The sequence below is a fragment of the Neolamprologus multifasciatus genome, chromosome 8 (genome assembly GCF_963576455.1).
Source record: "Neolamprologus multifasciatus chromosome 8, fNeoMul1.2, whole genome shotgun sequence".
NCBI classification, from domain to species: Eukaryota; Metazoa; Chordata; class Actinopteri; order Cichliformes; family Cichlidae; genus Neolamprologus; species Neolamprologus multifasciatus.
This window is the reverse complement of record NC_140446.1, coordinates 10971337-10993079: the sequence shown is the minus strand read 5'-3', so window position 1 is coordinate 10993079 and position 21743 is coordinate 10971337. Positions and strand designations below refer to the sequence as shown.

At 38.8% G+C, this 21743-nt stretch overlaps 1 protein-coding gene and 1 long non-coding RNA gene across 2 annotated transcripts in view; one reads left to right on the top strand and one right to left on the bottom strand.

Annotated features, from left to right (window-relative positions):
• The window catches only part of LOC146512543 (uncharacterized), a 74668-nt gene that overhangs the window by 10145 nt on the left and 42780 nt on the right, over positions 1–21743 (top strand). The window lies entirely within an intron of this gene.
• chst15b (carbohydrate (N-acetylgalactosamine 4-sulfate 6-O) sulfotransferase 15b) overlaps positions 1–21743 on the bottom strand; it is a 41430-nt gene that overhangs the window by 3354 nt on the left and 16333 nt on the right. Inside the window, exons 2-5 of the mRNA XM_085169935.1 lie at positions 9725–10330; positions 8010–8349; positions 4129–4269; positions 680–836 (exon numbers count right to left, since the gene is read on the bottom strand). Coding sequence (XP_085026061.1) covers positions 680–836; positions 4129–4269; positions 8010–8349; positions 9725–10165 — 1079 coding nt within the window. The 5' untranslated portion in view covers positions 10166–10330. The remainder of the gene's footprint in view (positions 1–679; positions 837–4128; positions 4270–8009; positions 8350–9724; positions 10331–21743) is intronic.

The window sequence follows — 21743 nt, the reverse complement described above, 5'->3', positions numbered from 1 at the left end:
AGTCAGTCTGCTAATGTTTTGTATTTAGGCTTTTTTTTTAAGTCAACCAAAAATATTCACAGTGAACTCAACTCAGTTCTTAATGGTTGACTCTATGACTGAAAACATGTTTCTGCTGCCTCCTGTCAAATGAGAATGAAAAGGGAATTGTGGCGACAATGATCCATATAAACGCTAAGTTGCAATTTAGTTTGAAATGTAAGATCGTATAGAGGAAATGCGGTACAGGGTGTAAACAGATCTCACCTAATAAAAATGACACAGCTAATCTAATTGGGCATGCAACTCATTTTTTCCTAGAATTGTTTCGGGGGGAGAGGTTCCACGGGCCACGATTTGACAGACAGAAGCAATTACAGAGCATGCTTAGGCATTCTCAGAAGTAAAAATCAACATTAACAGCGTTAAGAACCCTCCCCACCCCCGTCTAAACAGATTATCACACAGGCATTCAGCTGTAAGGTCTCCACATGTCTGATAAAGGCATCATAATGATACTTTTGTGGCAGCCTGTCTGAGGAAAAGTCAACACATCTCTTGCAACAACAGGTCTTTTGTTTCTTATGAACCTGGAAAATGTCTGTCTGTGTCAGCAGTGTAAACACTTATGATAGGGGTGCAAAGACATGCACATCAGAACTAGATCTGCATCATTGCTAGCAAAACAGATTTCTCCCACCTTTCCACTGGATCCCTGAGCATGACAATAAAGCGGGCATCAGGCTGCAGGGCATGGATGAAGTCCTGGATAAGGAAGGGAGGCTCTCCCTTTGTTGTGTTGTCATAGAAATATACCCAAGCGTTGTTATCCCACATGGTGGATGCGCTGGCTTCTCCTGGAAAATACAGCCACAGTGCTTCAAGTAAAAACATGCGCACATACACAAAAATATTGTGCAGTCACAGACACTTTTAGTTTTTAGTGTAAGGCTCATTATTTGTGTTTTTTGTATATTTTTACCAAATATACACAGTACAGGATCCCTGTTAAATTACATCAAATTACTGTTATATGTGTTATCTTACACCTAATAATCTACAACAACATAAAAACATCATATTAATACACTTTTGTGTTGTTATTTTAGCATTACTATTCTTATCACCATAAACAGTGGTATCTTGTTTGGCTTAAATGTAAACTGGCCAAATGTTATTAATCACTGAAAGTTGGGTTTTAGATGGTGGGTAATACAAAATAAACAGTTTGGTTATTAAGAAATAATGGGCATGTATTGGGAAAACAATTGTTGTTGTTGTTTTTGCAACTATTTTTAAGCCTATTTTCATTTTTCATTTCCGTTTTAGTTTGTCATTACCTGCAAATGATTGTTTGAGATTTAAATCGCACGTTGTTATGATTTTATCTGATTTTCAGAGATTTATTAGAACTTGAAACATACAGCCTCTAAATTAAAGCTTGAAGTAAAACATGAAAGAAAATTCAATAAAACGAGATGTTCTAAAGCAAGTGCTCAATGGAAGAAAAAAAAAGAAAAAGAAAAAGACAAACAGCAAGGGCAGCTAAATAGTACAATGACTGCAGTCTTCAAATCCTTGTCCAGACTGGTGCTCATACCAAGTCAGAGGACATTGTTTCTCAAACAATTTAGGACCATAAACTTTATCAAGCCAAGCTGAGAAATGATATCCTGGTTTCATTAGACTGTCTGTGCCTTCATTATCCTCTTATCTGTGAAGCAAAGCTGTATTTGGAAGGAACACAACAGGAGCCTTATCTGCCTCCCTTCCTCAGAAAAAAGGGACGATAGCCAGGGCCTATTTTTTTGCAATGAAAATGGTGAGAGCGAAACGGGATCACTGTTAATGCTGTTAACACCTAAAATGATACACACTGTGATCAAGTCTATTTAAAGGTCTCTGTATCCATTAAAAGGGCTCATTTTGGTCCAGAAGGAGGGCTGTACAGGACAAACAAATGCAGGAGCCAGACTGGTCTCTCTGGTGTTTCATAGTGGCTGGGTCTTGGCCGGGGGTTGAAAAGAATCCAAAACCCAAGATCCTGGCCATAGGCCTGCGCCGTGCTGGGCTCTCCCAGGGCATCGTGTGAATACTGAGTGGGGTTTTGCTCCCCCACACCCCCCTAACTAGGATTATTTATTTGAAATCGCAAACAAAACAGTGCAACATGCTAAGCTGCACCCAATGCAGCGAGCCAAGTGTGAAAAGCCTGTTGTTGAAAATTGAAATCAGTTTTTCTTTGCGACCGAGCAATTTCTTTGACACGGTGTTTAAGCGATGGAGGGGGGGAAAAGACAGAAACAGATAGTTGCAGAGAGGCTGGAGACAGGATATGCAGATAGAGGAAGGAGGTTTGTAAGACTTCACCACCCCACTGCGGGTATTATTGCTGTCCTGACACACACACACACACACACATTCACACACACACATTCACACACACACGCACACACAAAACAATGATTCCCTTATACAGCACTTCAGTGAAGTGGCTAAGTGAGGCAGAAGGAAGTCCAGTATTATTAAGCTGTTAGAGCCTCTCTTTAAGGCTGAGTCACTAGCTCGTTTAGAAATACCTTCCCTCACTGAAGTGAAAGTGGCTGCTACAGAGCAGCCCCATGCTTTATCCTCACTACCTGCTGCTTTAATAGTAGTTTTGTAATATTGGACACAAGATTACAAGCGAAGTTTAAAGTGAGTGTCAGGTCACCCCAGGCCCAATGCTATTGGCTGCAGCCCGACGAGGGCACAGAATGCTGCTGGACCACGTTCTATAGATGGATCACAACAGATACATGACCCGAGTAATTAATAAGATTCTCAGTAGAGAGTGGGGAACAATAGCTGTTCCCTGAAGCAGTGAAAGAAAACAGGAAGACAGAGGTTGCACTCAACAGGAAATGTTTCCGCTTAGAAAACTACCAAGAGATGCGATTAGCAAGAAGTCAGGCAATGTTTTACACACTATCGCCTGTATCTTGTTGGCTTAGCTACCCAAAAACATGTTATTCTGACGATAATCAGTCTGTAATAGTTGGGTATTTTTTTGTGTGGGCAAATGCTGATATGCAGCTTCCTGTCATAATGTGCAACTCAAAGTTTGATTTACTGTGCTTGCATAGCACAAAAAGCAGAATATGATATTCAGTGTTTGCATTCTGCGCAATCTTAGTTCATATTAAATGCAAAATGTAGCTGGGTCACTTTGGAATATGAAGGTTTTGATGACAGTTAGATTTGAACTGGATCAAGGTATGATTCGTTTGAATTATACCTGCTCCTATCACCTCATATTACTCACGGTGTATTTATTCAAGAGACATTTCATTTGAGAGCATCAGTTCTTGTTTTCTTGTTCAAATATTGCAACAGTCCGCTTCAAAACTTTGCCTTTGGACTCAAATAAACCACATAGATTTGTTCCTCTACTGCGCAAAATTGTATGTCTGCCCTGAGACGGACTGCTGCCCGCACAGACATCTTGTCCTCTAACCGAACCTCTATATCGTTGCACTCAAGTCATTTCTGTTTGCTTGCGAAACTTCCACTTCTAAATCTCTGCTCCTGCTCCCAGCATTTTGCATAATGCGTGACAAACCAATTGCCAAGTGGTTAGTACCTATATCACATGGCTGCTAATCATCTGAGCAATGGGTACCAGGTTTTATGACCTTTCCCTGCTCTTTGGCAGTCCTTGTTAGATCCATTAAATTACTGCATTGGGACATAAACCAGGAAGGTAATGTTGCTCACATCCACTGGAGGCTGCTGTGCAGTAGGCATAGGGCAACTACAGTATATGTAGGTATTCAGTTGTGCTGACTGTTTAATTATAAAGCTTATAATCTTATAATCAGAGTGAATTTTCAACCACCCGGAAATTAAACTAGATTTGGACCAGATGGTGGATTTGAACCCAGGACCTTCTTGTAAAGACCACCATGCTGCCCATGGTCTATTTTATAAATCTCGGTCCCAATATGTTACTAAGACGATAATTATCCGTGTTATCCACACTGGCTAACAACTAGTGGTGCAGAGCCCAGTTAGAAAATGCTTCAATAAATTTTAATTCGAAGTGTTGCAATAATATATGTTATAATAGTTTCATTTCTACAAATGGAAGCTGGTTGTCATCTCACTTACCTATGATCATATCAGGTTGGCTGGATCTGCTGGTATTTGCTGTGAGGTTGCCCTGGATTTGGTAAGCAGCCTGATCGAACAAGTCCAAGTAGTCTTCCACTGGGTATCGATCATGGAAGCCCTCACTGAGACGAATGATACCTAACAGAGAAAAGGACGTTGACTTTAGGCAGGTATATTTTAGAATTTTTTGCTAAGTTATTACACTTAAAAAGCTGTTGGAGTGGATGCGTTGGCTTTAAATGGGATTCTAGAAGCAAAAGTGGGTGTGTTTTCAGTCCCGCCTTCTTGTTTCTCTACATGTGTTTCTGTGCTCACACTAAAGGGGTTCATTAGGGCTTTGTTGTTGTCCTGACTGCAGGATGACCTAATAAAATCCAAGTAAAGATCCAATCCAAATTCAGCAGGGAGTACTGTCTCTGCTCACTTTCTCGTGTTTCCAATTAAAGGCCAATGTCAAGTTAATCCTTAAAATGCAGGACTAGCAAATGTGTTTTCCATCTTAGCTGCTGTGGTGCACATTATAATTATAATTTAGTAGGCTATCGTGGAGATACGGTTTAGGACTTGGGAGTATCCGTGCAGCATAAGGATAATGAGGTAACTCAGGCGGCTGTTACTTTCAGCGATGCTTTGATGGTGTCCTATTAAAACACCTTTTCTTAGGAGGAAAAACATGATTAGAAAACTCAAGTAAACTCTCCAAACACCCAGTCTGCATCATTACTCATCCAGAACGGTCACACTTGTATGAGGTGTGATGGCTCTGGCGAGTCTTGCTTCAGTGCTTTTCTTTTTTTTCCCCATCGCTGTGCTGTTTCATATGAATTAAGCATAGAGCAGTTTTCAAATAGGCTGTGTTTCTTGATGGGAACTGTACACAACACACACATGCGCTTAAGATTCAAAATGCTCCTCCAAGAAAGTTATGTAGCACGGATCGCATCAAATCACCTTTTTACTGCATCGACCGAGCAGCGCCTGGAGGGGGATCGAAATAAATAAGTACAAAACAAGACCATTTGAATTCTGAGAGCTTTCAAAGGATGTCTTAAGAGAAAAGTGCTGATTAGCAGCCCGAAGTTCATGACTAGAAGGAATAGAGAGAAAGAAAGTGACAGCAAAGATGAAAGCGCACCAAACGAGGGGGGACAGTAACTGAGGGGGACCTGTGTCCTCGGGATATAACTGCATTTGCTGCTATGCAACATCACAAGCAGCAGAAAACACGGAGCATGAGGCAGACAAATTAAGGCAAACAACTCATCCACAACCCACAGCTTTACGAGCTTCAAATAATTATCAACTCAAACTAAACCCAACACATTAAAATAAGTTTTGCATGCAGACTGATCAATCCACCAATTAGGTTTTGTGAGTCTCGAAAGGATTAGGGGCATAGTCAGCAACTGGATAAACTTCAAAGGGATAGATTTGGCTGTGACACTTAAGCCTCTTTTGATATTTGTGGTGAGAATTTGGATGATTTTTTTTTCCAAAGATTGTGGCCAGTACTGTATGTAGTGCCCTTAACAAGGAGTACACCAAAGCCATGAGTGAATTTATTCAAATCATTAAGTAACCTTTTAGACAGACAGCTGCTGGAAAAATAAAATGTCAAGTCAGTCGTTGTTGAGCAGAAGAATAGCCCCCATCCCCAGAAATCACGGTGAAAATTGAGCGCTCGTATTGCACTCGTGTTATAGCGTAGCTTCATTTACTAAAAGATAATTATAAAATAATCTGAGCACTGCATATACAAAATTCAGTATAAAGCTGTTGTGTTATGGACTTTTGATTTTGAAATCAGAACTGAAAACAGAGCCATCGGTCAAAAGGCAGATCGTTGCCCTACAGTTTAACTGCTGGGCTTTGTACTTCTTTATTTCAGGCACACATTAGTGAGACACACGCACTGACTCACTCGCTGATGTCCGCATCCTGGGCTGATGAAGGATTCCCATTATTCATGAGTCATAATGACTCTTTCAGTATCAAAGGGAAACAAAAAAAACCCTCATAGGTATGATGATCTGCTTGTTTAGAGACAACAATGCAAGAGAGAAAAAGAAATCTTGGCCTACTTAAGATTTTTACTACAAGCCTTATTACGAGCTAAATTTGTAATTAAAAATATTTCAGATGTAAGAGGAAATAGAGTAAAGCCTTCGTGGTGTCTAAAATCACTAAATCAAACCAAACAAGCAATTTAACATTCAACTTAAGGGTGTCCAGAGGGTTTTCTTCTCACATGAGGTGCATTCAGTCTCACTCCCGGGTCTTGCGTAGCTTTTAATCCCATCTGTGATGGTGTGGTGGTTCTTTTTACATCACAGATGCTCGTGGAGGAAGAACACCACAATGTCAGCCACACTGTTAGAACTGCCATACGACCCAGATGTCTGCTGCGAGGCGGCTCTTACTTCTTGACGCACAGGGTTTTCTCTTTGTTTGTGCAAATGACTTGTTCGAGTTACCACCTGTTCAAACGCCTTGAGTGCCAAAATTATAAGCCGGAATTTTGGCAGTAATTTGTGTGTGTCTAAACAAACAAGCCAATATATTAACAGATAGTGTTAAACTCTCCATGAAATTGGCCAGTATTTTCACTATTTATCCATTATTTATTCAATGTTCTATCCAATAAGAAGTAACAACTTTAATTGCCTTTATGCAACAGCTCTATCATAAAATGGAAAGATTTGTTGTGTAATTAAATAAACCTATAATTGCTCTGTTACTCTTTTCAAGGAGAGTATAAAATTCAAATTTATGCACAGTGGGAACAGCCCAAATGATGCACCTAGAAGCTGAGGGAAGCAAATTTCACGGTAGAGAGATGTGTCGCAAGGAGCGACTGCAACATTAACGTGCTAAACAAGTGCAAAATAACAGCATGCGTGGGTTCAGTGTGCCTGAAGAAGCTTCGGTTGTTTTTATGTTCCTTTCAAGTGCTTTCTACCACAGAGAAAAGTCTATGTCACAGATGACAGTAAAGTACAGTTAATCTAGATCCTTCTGCGTATCGTTCTAGTTGAGCTGTTAATGAGCTTTGTTAGCACATAAGCTTAACCACACATACCAAGATGAGAAAGTTGCACTGGTATAAGTCTAATGAAGGTGTAAAAGTATGCAGGAGGGGAACAGGGAATGGTTATAATTCAAATTGCTGCATAAAGATTGTAAATATACAATTAGGGATGTTGATCTGGGTCAACTCTCAGGCAGAAAATTAGCAGTTTCTGTTAATTGTAGTGCTTTTGTTTTGAGTATTAATTTCCCTGTAATTATACTGTAATTGCACTGGGAAAAGCTTATATAGCACCTTTCTTCTTAATTTTGAGCACTGAAAGCGCTTTCTACTATAAGTCTCATTCACCCAGTGACACACACATTCACTAAGAGCACTTTTATCTAACATTCACACAAACATCAGGGGCATCAGGGTTCAGTATCTTGCCCAAGGTTACTTGGGAATATAAAATATATTAATATAGATACATAGTATACTGGACAGCCGGGGTAGAAATTGGTAGGAAACCTGAGACAGCCGGAAACTGAACTATATGGATCAGAAATGTAAAAACAAATACATAAATGTGTATTTGTTTCAGAAAAGTCTTACTCTAACATTATTGTCAGTCAATACCCAAAGAGCTCAAATTACCTACTAAAATATGCAGAAACTGTGCAATTCACACATCTAACAATATGATGATAGTTATAGTAAAGACAATTTCAATATTATGTCACTTAGTGGTTTTGTGGGGTCCACTGAGGCTATTTCACTGCCAAAATAATGACAGTGACTTGAGCTTAGCATATGTCATGGTCCCAGGCTGGGCTCCCATACCGCTCAAAATTACGTGTTCCTTACTTACCAAAACGTTTGCGGGTCCACCAGTGTGGCTCTTTGAAAGTTGTGAACTTCACGTCCGGGTGCAGCTTTAGTCTATCATACAGGTCTGTTGTGCCGCACTTTGGCTGACCAATGATATAGAAATAAGGAAGGCACCGCATGCGGTAGAGTTTCCTGTTGTGATGAAGCAAATGTTCGTGGAAAGTGTTCCTCAAGTGCTGGAAAACTGTTCTGAAGCGCCGCGAATAGCGTCCGTATAAGTTTGTCCTGTATGGGTCGGAAGTGATATTCCCAGCGTATTCCACATACCAGCAGGGGTTCTTGACACCAGGCAGAAATTTGCGAGGGATAACAGAAAACATCTGTGAATGCAGAGAAAGCAGGTTGCATCAGTCTGTTAGGCCATTTAGACATTTCACGCAAAACGTTTTGTAAACTCTCAATTATCATCGCACGGTAGAAGATGAATATGTTTGGGGGTTTTTGTATAGCCTACAGAGCATTATTTTGGTAGGACTAGGCAAGCACTGTGTGCGTTCATGACAAGTTTGTGCAGCTAGAATGTGGTCTCTGGCAGATCAGACTTATAATAGATATAGTTATAATAAATTGGAAACACAAGCAAGTGGCTTCATGCTAAATTTGTCGAGCAATGTTCCAATAAACACCAGCACACTCTATCATATCTGTACTGCTGATGCTCAGCCACATAGTCCAGCCATTCACACCTTTTTCCTTGTTCTGGAGGCTTTTTTGCATTCAGTCTGGTCTTGAACAGTTAAAACGAACATTAGCTGAATTGTGTTTGAGGGACTGATTTGGCCAGAAGGGAACATTGCAATTTGTGGCCATAAAAACAATCTAACTCAAATCCATTACCCACCCTCACACTCACAAAAAGAGCTTCAAATTCATTGTTGAGTAAGTGTGGAGGTGCAAACTCACAAAATGTTTCATTCTGGTAATTTTGTAACCAGATTAACCTCTAATCTCATCTCACACTTTCTGGTAGCACTACACATGAGCATGCATGCATTCATTCACATTGTTAAGATGTTATTTTTTTCTTTTTGTTGATGAAAGGCAGCAAATAATCACGCCACTATGACTTGCTTGCACTTTGTAAGACGTGGCTACTTTAAGGACAATTAATGCCGGATCCATCCACAGATGCAGTATTGATTGTCCTGCAGCCACTCTCTCTAATTCATTAGGTTGTTCAATAAGAAATTAGTTATATTGCAAATAGCCCAAGCACAAGCCATTATCATTACGATTAGCAATTAATTGAACTAAGCTTTGAGGTGAGACGAACAGTAAGAAAGCCTCAAGGCCAACATACTGAAGGACCTCGGGATGGCTTTGAGCTTAAGGGGACCTATGTAATTATCTGGTTTGGCATAAAGAGTTATAGAAGGATTTCAGTGCAGGTTTATCTCCTTATGAATTAAATTAGACACTGTAGCCAATGGGGAATTACACCAGAGTAGCTGTATTCAGCCCTGGGTAGACAGCATGTAGGCAGGAATGCTGATTTCAATCACCTTTTCAACACATTTAATTATAGCACAAGGCTCTTCAGGCTGATTAAAGGAGTAATATAAATAGTTATATATTACTGAAGTATGAATTGAATCAGTTTTAAATAAATCAATTTTGTGATAGCATTTGATATTCAAAGCCAAAGTCCATGTGTTAAATTGGAAAAAGAATATATAGAATAATTTGGATACTCACATGTGGCTCACTCTTAACCAGTGCTTTAAGCTCCGGAAGCTGTCTACTGCTCTGAAACTCCACCTTAGATGCAATGGATTTGACCACCATTTTAATATGTATGTAATCCTTGACCGAGGAGAGATTAAAGGTTAAAGGTCCTGGGCTGACCAGGCTGCTGAAGTGATAGGGAGAAGGGGTGAGGAGAAGGCCCTTTTTGTCCCCAGTCAGAATGTATGAAGCCGTGATGAGGAACATGACAGCCAGGCCAAACAGGAAGCTGTAGACACGGATCTTTCGGAACCACCCCAGGTTGCTCCATCGTCTTGGTAGATCCCGTTTTACCTGCAGAACTGCAAACAGGTTCATAGGTGTTTCATCCACCTGCAGGAGTAGCGGTCTCTTGCGGTAGTCCTCCACCGTGGAGCCCAGCAGGCTGTACTTGTAGTCCATCTGTGTCATGATGTCCACAGCCTGTGAGTCCCGGGCGTCCCAGCTCAAACACAGGGAGGTGTTATGGAGCAGGAGCCTTTCAGACAGGATGTTTTGAGATGGGTAAATAGCCAGTAGTTGATATCCATAATGGGTTATGGAGAACAGCCCACCTCATCCACTGACTTCTGCTAACTAAATGGAGAGAGACAGAGAAAGAAAGAAAACTGAGTGAGATGACTAGGAGTCAACATTATCTCACTGTTTTCATTATCTGGCTGAAATATTGTAAAAGAGCAGAATTATTATAAAAATAAAACTCATTTAAACCTCTCTGATTGTGTGAAATTGTTATGTTGCTATATTGTAATTACCTGCTGTGAATATGAAGAAAATATAAAATTGCAGCAGCTCACAAAATGTCAACATTTCTACCTCAACAAAGCGGTATAATCATGAGAAAAATGTAACTAATTGGAATGACTTCTTAAACTTCCTGTTTCAATCAGACATTACAGCAGCACTCTACTCATTGTCCATCCTCCCATCCTTCCTGTGCATTGGAATCACAATATGGAAGAAACGATAAGGATGAGAGAGACATTCAGCCCGGAAACTAGGAGGCTCTCACGGGGAGGGACATGGATATAAGAGATACGCAGCCGGGCCTGGACCACAGGAGGGATTATATTATCAGAAAATAGTATTCCTCACTGTGAAGTCACTTGGATCAACACTCACCTGCAGATAAAAAAGAACGCCAATGTCTAAAGGGTGAAAGAAATGTTGATCTTTAAAGATAATGCTCTCGCAGTACTACCTTCTGGTTTTATCCATGAGTTTTCTTTGTGTCTAAAGGTAAGCCATAATGATTTGCTCTGAACAAAGTACAGCAGGATGACAAAAAGGATACTTTTTAAAAGGGTGAGCAGAATAATTTTATAGCTGAAGGCTTTGGAAATGTTTCCCATCTTCACACTTGGAGCTATATATATATATATATATATATATATATATATATATATATATTATACCCATGCAGTTGAAGCTGATGTATGCCATACCTGCTCTTGCTCGCATACATCATAAGATAAGGGCACCGTGGAAGTGAGTCATTGCTAGTCCTCGCAGCTGCTGATGTTGTCTACCCCCAGCTACCCATTGCAGCTCTGTATTCCAGCAGCTTGCAGGCAGAGCAGATAAGAAGATGGAGTGACTGCCTCCCTGCTCAAGCAATGTCATTTACCCCCCGCTGGGCCATCAGGTTCACCCCACAGCAACAGTCTTTCTAGGAAACAGGTGTCGAAATAACAAGCTCTGCTCTGAAAAGGCTCCTTTCCAACCTACAAGAAGTTCACCTGACAGTACCTTCGGTTTGAAAAAGAAAGACGCAGATGTAAAATATGTTTTTGCTTTACGCCAGCAGAATAATGGATCTCAATCGATAGCTTCTTCAGTTAAAGGATTGTACCCTGTAATCACAGCACTAAAGTTAGGATGACATTTACAGAATTAGACCTAACAAGCCCACTGATTACTGTTGGTGAGCATATCACTCTTCTGTATCACTCTTCTGTTCTGTTCCTTTATCAGTCAATGGGGGGGTCATGGCAAAGACTACAAGGATGAAGGCAAAGAAAAATGGTGCATGAGGGTTACATATGAAGAGAGATTGAGACAGGTAAAACAGATGGATGGAAAATGCAAAGCTAAATAAGGGACGGTGTCATTGACACAACAATGTCACTCTCAAGGGAAGTTGCATCTAAATCAATCAGTCAGCTAGCTGTAGCAGTGGGTGACTGGCAGCTTGACAGATCGGCTATACTCATAAAGCAAATATGTTGCTCCTGTCCATCAAGTATGATGAAATAGCTTAACTGGAACTGAAATATGTGTAGAGGGCAGTGGACAAAGAGAACACAAAGTTGCATCATCTACCCTTTTCAGCTGATAAACCTTTAAATCTGTAATAATTAAAGCGTGGATTTGAAGACTATCTGCACTGAAGGCCACCCGTCACATTCATCTTTCCACCTTTAGCATCCTTAATGCCTCTGAACACTGCCTGTAAGAAAGTAGCTGAAAAGTTTTTTTGCAACTAAGTTAAAGCATTAGTAATAATTCTTTCAATAATGTGTAATTAATCTATATTAAGCATTAATAAGGCAAATATTTTAAAAGAAAAAATCTCAAACTATTATCTGGCCACTAGCTATTCAGTTCAATTCTTCCTATTAAATTCAGTGTACTGATACTGTATTGCACCAACAACAAAAGTCAACCCAACCAATTTAAAGAGGAACCAGAAAAATCTAGGTATAGTTTTACTGCTGATATAATCAGCTGATATCTATCTGTACTGACATCTATAAATAAGAGAAACACCCTTCAATCATCAATATTATTATGGGTGTTGACTTTGCATAGTTTGTTCACCAGCTTCCCTTGGCAGCACACATGTTTGAAATGCCACAGACACAACAACCAGCTGAGCAGAATCGCGTGAAGCATAAATAAAAAAAACTACAAATAAATATTATGGAAATCTGTTTATGTTTCATGTCTTTAAAAGAAGAAGAAAAATGGCAGAAGAAATATTGGATTTTTTTTTTTTTAATTGACAAATATTGGTATCTGTCCTAAGAGTCCTATTGATCGGGCTCCAATGCCCTGCAGCTTGTGAGTAGTGAGAATAAACCTCTTTTGAAGAAAGAAATCTCATCTGTAAATATGTAAATTATGTATTTAGTCTTTACTCAAATGTAATGCAAATGACTGCATGTGTGTTTTTTAAAGATAAAACTTGATATCAGACTAGGCTGAGATGTTTGAGTGCAATATAGTATAAAACCATTTGTGTGCGTGTTCTAGTATAAAACCTGTTGAAAAGCTTTTTGTGTGTGCATCAGTACTTCATTATCAGGTCTTTTTCAAACCACAGAATAATAAAACTGGATAAAATTGATAATACGATTTCTTGCTTTGTAAAATTATTAATGATCACTAAATATTTAATAAATCATTATCGCACAATCAATACCACCAGTAGTTTCAGATTTTATTTGAAATTGGCACTGAGAAATGAAATATCACTCGTGTAGGGAGACCGCAGGTCAGAAAACTGGTTTGGCTGGAGAGATCAAACACATAACCACACAGATAACTCAAATTCATAATAACTGTAATTAACTTTGAATACATAAGTCTCAGTAGTAGTGGTGTACGTGCTGCGCTGACGGCTCCTTCCCTGTGTGATACAAATGGAATTGGCCACAGTCTTAATAACTCATGAAAGCAAGGTCTCTCCATACTATCTACCCTGTCATTTAGGGACACATCAGCACAGCCAATCAGGCTGATTTGTTTAAAGTCTGTTGTCTGCTTTCCTCCAAGCTTCCCATCCCAGCTCTGGAAAAAAACAGCCCTCCTCACAACAGCAGTTAATTGCTATTCTCTTTTGTACTTTCCCTTCTTTCACAAACAATTATTTTCTTTGTGTTTATTTCTGTCAATACAAAAATGTTTCTTTGTGTGAAAAGCCGCTGTGTGTAACTCATTTTTTGGCCAATCTGAATCTATTGTTGGCGATCACTATCACGCTATTGGCTGTAGCAAATCAAATTTAAACAGGCTATGCTACAGCTTTTCCAATGTTCTGAAGATGAAAATTTGCTTTCTTTGGCATTGATTTTGCACACACAAAAAAATGGAAAAGTGGTGACACAAAAGCAACATGTCCATGCGTTTTGGTCGCGTTCTTAGAGAAAGCGAATGACAAAAACACTCAACAGCCCTTTAACCATTCATTGCTCAAACCACAGCAAGGAATTATTGTTATACCTGGCTGGAGAAACAGTCTGTGTAGCAGAGAGTGCACTGTCCTACTTCCTCAGCTCTCTGATATTTCAAATGGTGGAAATTAATTGCTGGCCTGCTGATGGGCCGTCTTTGTTTTGATTCAAAGCAAACCAGTAGTGCTTTCTCAGGCTACGGAGAACTCACAGGAAACGTTTAAAATACCATCGCTGTCTTCATTTTTGACTCAAGGAGAAGATTAAAAGGTCTTGTTTCTACTGGGTTTAGCACTAACCCGTTTTCAGAGGAAATGCTTTCTCTTTGAAACATTGTGCAAGAAACTCTTGAAGATGTTCTGCAAGATAACTTGGCCGAGTATATGTTTGTGTCCTCTTGTGTCTGCGGGCGTTCTTAAAATGTCAGACTATCTTTTAATATTCAGTGCTGTTTACACTGCACGATAGCTAAAACTTCACTTATCTGGAGAAGCAACAGGCAGATTAGAAGTTGCACTCGTGGCTGGGATGCAGTGAAGCGAAATGCTATATGAGGTTTTGCACAGGGTCAGTTGATAAGCTCAGGCGAGCCCGATTCATATCACCAGAAAGACTCAATGAAAAATAGTTGAATCCTCAAGCATTTATTAGTCACCGGAAACCCAATCCATAATCATGTGTTCAATCAGAAATGTGGGTGATAAAGGAATAAATCAAGATAGAAGGAAGAAAGCAAACATTTATATTCTCTTGTAGTGTTGGTCTTTATATAATCTCCCTATATAGTACCGCCTCTGCCAACAAGTCAAGTTGCACTTTACAGCCATGTAAATCCAAAAATACATGTAAAGATGGCTTCAAAGACATGTAATACGTGGGCACCGAATATTAGTTTCACAAATTCAAAATGATGAAAAATCTGGACATTTCTTCCACTTCTGTTCTGAGGCTTTGGTGAATAATGGCCAACAACATGATGATGCACTAAAGTTGACCTTTGAATATAGCTCCAGGGCTCGGTTGTGGGACACAAGCCACTGTACACCTACTGCCGGTCCCAAGTCTGGATACATTGGGAGCCTAGTGTCAGGCAGGTCATCTCCTGTGGCGACCTCTAAACAGAGCAGCCAAAATAAAGAAGAGGAAGTAATGTTCACCTTTGAATCTGTGGCTTATAAAGTATTATCAATCATCATTGAATTACATAGATTTTCCAGTGAATATGGCATAAATGAGTTGTCTTTTGTCCTGTCTTCTTCCTGTTAAAAGGGAGTTTTTCCTTCCCACTGTCACCAAATGCTTCCTCATAGAGGCTCATTTGACTGTTGGGGTTTGTTCTGTATTATTCTAGGGTCTTTACTTTATCATATAAAGTGCCTTCAGGTGACTTGTTGTGATTCGGTGCTATATAAACAAAAACTAAATTGAACACAGTCACACCAAGTGTGACATGTGTGTATTTTATGAGGCTTTTTTTGGGTTACTATGTGCACCAAAATCTAATCAGTTCAGTCCAAGTGAAAGGTTGTTGCAGATGTAAAGAACATTTAGAAGCTATCAACAATATCTCACATTTATTAGAATGGATGGACTAATGAATGGATGGCAGAGTAATGTACAATCCCGAAACGATCCCAAAGACATAATGCCTCTAGCCATGGCCATCGACAGCATAGAGGTATAAAAATAGATGAACATAAGTGGAATATGACAATACCATAAAAATGAAATCTACTGCCAGCTTTCCTCTGCGGCGACAGAGCCAGAGAGCTCAATACCATTGCATTGCTCAAGGTGCAGAGAAACAGTATGACAGAGTGGACTGCAAACCCTGCAGTGGAGTCACTTGAGAGACCTTGAGAACAGAACAGCACATTCTGTCCAGAGAGTCCTTCTGGGCAGCTACCCAGAAGTGCTCTCGACAGGCTGATTCCAACTATCCATTGTTATAGTGAAGAAACGGTTTATCATTCAGGGACGATCCTGTCCACACACCATTATAAAGTCATTTCCCTTTTAGGACCACTTACAAACCCTCCAAAGAAAATAAGCAAAAAAAAACAGAAGAACAGAGGAGACAGCTAATGAACCTACTTGCCTGCAGACTCCAGGCAACTTCCTGTTGTGGTGTTTTGTACAAAAACAGCTGATACGTTGACAGTAAAAGCCAATAGAAGCTGAAAACGTGAATTTACTGTACGTTCACATCTGTGAAACCATCTGGTCCTTCTTACTGCCTCACCTCTCTTAACATTTCCAAGAGACAGGAAGTTGAATTTGGTTGAAGTCCACCAAAAACACAGGAAGTACTAGCAGGGGGAGAATGTGATAGAAGTAGTAAGATGGAAGAAGAAAGGAATTGTAGTTGCTGTGTCAGCTGAAAAAAAAAAAAGTTTTTCAACCAGGCCACTCACAATAATTAAAGTTCAGCATGAGGCCACTGCCAGGGTGGTACAGCCATTAAATGCTCTCTGACATGTGACACTGCGGCAAATGCTTGATTGGTCATATTGGGATTGTGATAAATAGCTGCTGATGACAATGACACTGCCTCCTTCTGTGCTGAGGCTTTTTTTATTCTGCCAGGATGATATAAAGGGACAGAAGCTCTCTTATATTAAATTATGCATATGTCCCATATTTAAATATTAATTTTCCATTAACATGTTGTCTATAAATCAATCTACAGATGAGTGTTTTAAAAAGATGAGGTTTAAAAAAAATAGCAAGGCTTCAAACCTGAAAATGTTGTGTAACATTTTGTTTTCCTGGTTTAACAACATGCTTCTGCTAAATTGTGTGAGACTCTGGGTTACTGAAAGTAGGACAGTGTGGGTTTTTTCAAACTATACTAATATCCATTAAACCACTAATCTCATTCTCAGAAGCAGTGACATAATTTTCTTAATAAGAACATGATGTTTCTTACTATTTTTTCTTAATAAGGTATTACAGTTATGTACTGACTCGAGCAGCTACAAACATTTCTCTTGCAATTAACTAAATCTTATAACAACATCTTTAAGTTATATTAGGTTTCCATAAACTTTGCTTTCCTATAATTCATCCACACATATATGTTGTATATAGAGTTGTTTACATAGGTATTTTTATAATGCCTGTGAAATGTATAATCTAGTACTTACTTACTTACTTACTGACAATACTTTTTTTGTGTGTGACCTGTAGAGGTCCACAAATCTGGAATAAGCTTCAATGCATCTTAAAATTGTTAACATCATTTTCTGTTTTCAAACAAACTTTAATGCAGTACTTACTATCAAAATGTTTTTATTGCTTTTAAACCCTGTATGGTAAGGATTTTTCACAACCTGCAGTAGCTTTCTATATGAACTTTATGCTATTATTTTCATGTGCTGATTATCTAGATATATTGGATTAGTGATATTTATATATTAGCATCCTTAGGGTAACGTTGGAATATTTTTAGTGATTTCTGTTATTGTAATGTGATGTATGCTAGGAGTAATATATGTATTTAGTGTATATTATCTGATGTTTCTTGTATGTATGTACAGAAATATTCACTCTTTCTGTACATACATTAAATTTACATAAGGGGATGTTTGCTTGTGCAACATCTAGCATTGCGTATAAATATCTTCATTATCCATTATTTTATCTGTAATAAGATGTCCAAAATATTTGACTTTATTAGAGATAATAAGAATATTCTCTAACAATTTTCATTTTTGAAATTCTAGATGTTTGCAATCCTTGGTTCTCCAAGTCATGGGAGCGCTCTTACGGTCATTATATCTGATGTCATGCTCGACACCAAAAGCAGAGCATATGTGAAGGAACTACTGGAGACCAGTACTGCTAGGACTATAAACCACGAGATCATCCATATATAATAATATGGTTCTCTAGAATCCTTCCAGTCATACACCCAGTTTTAAAGGCTCTTAGCTTTTGTTTTTGGCAAATCAGCATCATTTAAAAAAAACTTGCAACAAAACTCCAAATGAGGCTTGCAATGTTGGGTTGATGCACAAGTAAACCAGAACTCACTCTTTGACTCAATTTTAACAATTTTCTATTGATTTACATGATCAAAACCGTTGGAGGCATTAATGAAACACATGAATATTGATGAATTCTTTCCTCAGACAACTTTGGCTTTAAGGCCAAACTGGTACTGATTTGTGTGGAAAGATTTCATTTAATCTAAAGCTTCTTTTAGTTGCTTCTTTATTCAAGAGGTGTCACATGTTTTTAACACCAGATCCCGTTCCGGATACAACACTCCAGGGATTTGTGCCACTTCTTGGGATCTTTTACTTGTTAGGAAAATTTGTAAACCACTACACTATGGAACTACCTAATATGCACATTTATGTATATTAAAAATTGGATTTATAATATCCATCCATCCATCTTCATCCGCTTTATCCGAGGCCGGGTCGCGGGGGCAGCAGCCTAAGCAAAGAGGCCCAGACCTCTTTGCTTAGGCTTTATAATAGTATACATAAAATTAATACAAATAATTCTTTTTTCTGTTTAGTTCTCCCTTCCCTGAGGCCATTAACTTACTAATACTTATCAGACATCTGTATGCACAAACACATGATAAAGATGAGAAGGAAAAATAAATGACATTACTTTCTGGTTTGTTGAGTATCCCTATGGCATTAAATGAAAGGAACGCCAAGCTCCAACACGTGAAAAATTTACTCGCTTGATGTTATTATGTATTAAACTCCTTATCAGATGTAATTACTCATTATTGAAGATACGTGAGTGTGCAGCCCCATGGACAAGGAGGGCTTGATCAGTGAAGTCTAAAAACAGACATCAACAAGAAGCACTGGGAAAGCTCAAACATCCCCCAAGGCAGCTCACTCTCTGGATAGTATTTATGGTCAAGGGAATAGTATTGTATTTTGTATGCAAACATTTTGATTTCTTTGTTATTTTTTAAATGTACTTTAAGAAGTTTGCATTGCAGTAAAAATCAGATAAACAAACATTATCTGGGACAATATCAATGGATAAGCTTATCCAGGGAAATGTCTAGGGGTTCCCAGGCCTGCCGATGCAGTTAGGTCCATACATATTTAGACACTGACAAAAGTTTTGTTTTGTTACCTGTTTACTAAAACATATTCCAATTATAATTAGATAATGGACGTGGGCATAATATGTAGCCTTTCAGCTTTCATTTGAGGGTATCAACATTCAAATTGGATAAAGGGTTTAGCGACTATACTCAGAGTTCTCTTGGGAGAAATTTACTTTGGACAAGTGAGGGAAGCAACTCATATAAGGTAACCCACAATTTCACCTATTACCATTTAGTAATTTGACTGATAATGGCACTAGAGACATTTTTAACCTACTTAGCTTAACAGTTTGGTGCCCTATAGCTTTTGGATTTGACCTCACCATGGCTATGTCCATATATTTTCTATACAATCTGAGTAAACAACAGTAGAGCTAATATGCTGTTGAGTGTTAGAATCTGTAAAAACAGACGGTGAACCTTTTTACCCACATTAATATATTTTTCTTAAACCAACAATTTAAATGTAATAAATACTCATAACGAGGCAAAAAGAGAATTATTAGCTTCAACTTTGATGTGTTTATTAGAAAGCAACTGAAAAAGGCTGGTTAGTGCAAATAAAGTGAGAACCAAAGCTATCTACTGAACCATGAAATTACTCCTTAGTATAGTTTGGGATTACAAGACAACACTTGGAAAAGGGGATTGTATTATATTGCATGTCTACAGTGTGCCACAAAGATGTCTGATAATAGAGTGAGCAGGAGCACCCTGACCTGTCAAATATGTCACTCCTTCTCCAGCACCCCCAAAGGTCTGTGACCCAGTTCAATCATGTAAATCGCGAGCACGCATAAGACAAACAAGGAGAAGATCTGTATTCACTGTGGCTTAGAGTGGATTCATTTGTCATATTACCCAAGGAGAAGTCATCCATCACATTCATCCTGATCACACACTCTGTGGCCCAAAAGATCAGAATCTAATCCCCAGGAAGTCAATCTGACCTCAGCCCGACCAATGAGCACACAGGGTTAAATTAACAAACACAACCATCAGCCGCTCTCACTCCCGAGGAGGGTGGTGAGAAACGTGGCCTCTGCCCTGCATTCATAACTGCTTCTCAGCTGGGATCTCAGACGGCTGGAGTCCCAGTTCAGCACTTTCCACCATCTTATCTTTTATTCATTATTTTAATTTCAGTGGCAGCACCTTCTAAGGTGAATAAGTGCTTATGATGGCGTCATTAAAAAGCAGAGAAAAACAATGGCTCCTATTTAAATTATTGATTGTGGTAATGGATATGCTGTGAAGAGCTGTTCTGGGCTCCAAACAGAACACAAATAATGAGGATAAACTAGGCCTGAAAATGATAACAGGGAAAGTGACAGGTCATGTGTCTTATGATGGGAGTATACTTTACATCAAACCCAGAACAAGGGATGATGGTTTTATTTGAGCTCTGTCTTTAACACAATAAACAATTAAGGTGTATGTGTGTGGATAAAATGGTGTTTCAAACTTGAGGGGCATATGCAAAGCAGTGCAGCGTTAGCACAGCAGTTTCAAATGAATAATTTATCAGGATGAACTTCGATGTGATGTGTCTGTAACTTATTATCTAACTTTAGAAAATTTATACCCATGTGAGTAAAAATAATTCTGAAGAGATCCTTGTGTGCATTTCAGCATTTTCCCTGCTACTGTTCTTTTTCCCCTTTGTTTTAAGCTTTCTAATAGTAATCTTCCAGTCAATTAAATTCAGTTTCTCTGTTCTCTTTTATCAAGTGTTTTATGTCTGTCTATGTTCCTTTATGTTGATTATTCTTCTTATTTTTGTGAAATATTAATCCGTCTTGCTGACAGATTTTGCGATAAAAGAGATCCAGAGATCTTGAATACAGCACTAACTTGTCAGTAAGTTGCATGGAATGGGGAAGAAGATGTCATGAAATACTAGTTTAATTCACAGTGACTGGTTTTTCTGTTTGTGGCTGTAGAGATGAGTTCAAAAGAGTACAAACCCACATAAACTATATTACTTATCCAATTAAATTTAACTTGATTTTAATTATATAGCACCAAATCTGCTTTATATTGTAAGGTAAAGACCCTGCAATAATCGAATTACCCCCCTTGAGCAAGCACTTGGTGACAGTGGGAAGTAAAAACTCCCTTTTAACTAGAAGAAACCTCCATCAAAAACATGCTCAGGGAGGGGCAGCCATCTGCCATGACTTCTAAAGTACAGAAGACCATTTTATACCACATGAGGTGCTCTTCTGTATCTTTTAATAGCAAAGAATTTGGGGACAAATAGCACATTTGAATCGCTAATTTTGCAGATGGACACCAAATTTACCTGATAATTATCCTTCTGCTCTGTAGCCTTGGTGATCTCAGCATAGCAACAATTAATGAGGTAGATCTCAACAGAGATGCTGTCAGAACCCACATTTGTGATACCTTATAGTACCGTAATTCTGACCACAAAATATTTTCTGTCTATCATAGGTACTGTAAGCAGAATGGGGTAGTATATGGCTACAAGTATTGCGTTGTATCTTTACATGCTGAAGGATGACCACAGGCACAGGGAAAGTTCATAGTATAAAAGATGGACATAGCTACTGTGACGTCAGCCACTGGTTTCCAAAGTCTCATTTCGAGGTCTTGAGAGGCTAAAGCTGTCTGCCAGTACAAATACAGTAACTTGAACCTGAACTCCGATGCATAGATAACAAAGATATTAAGGTGCAGGGGGATAACTTATTTCCTAAAGGCA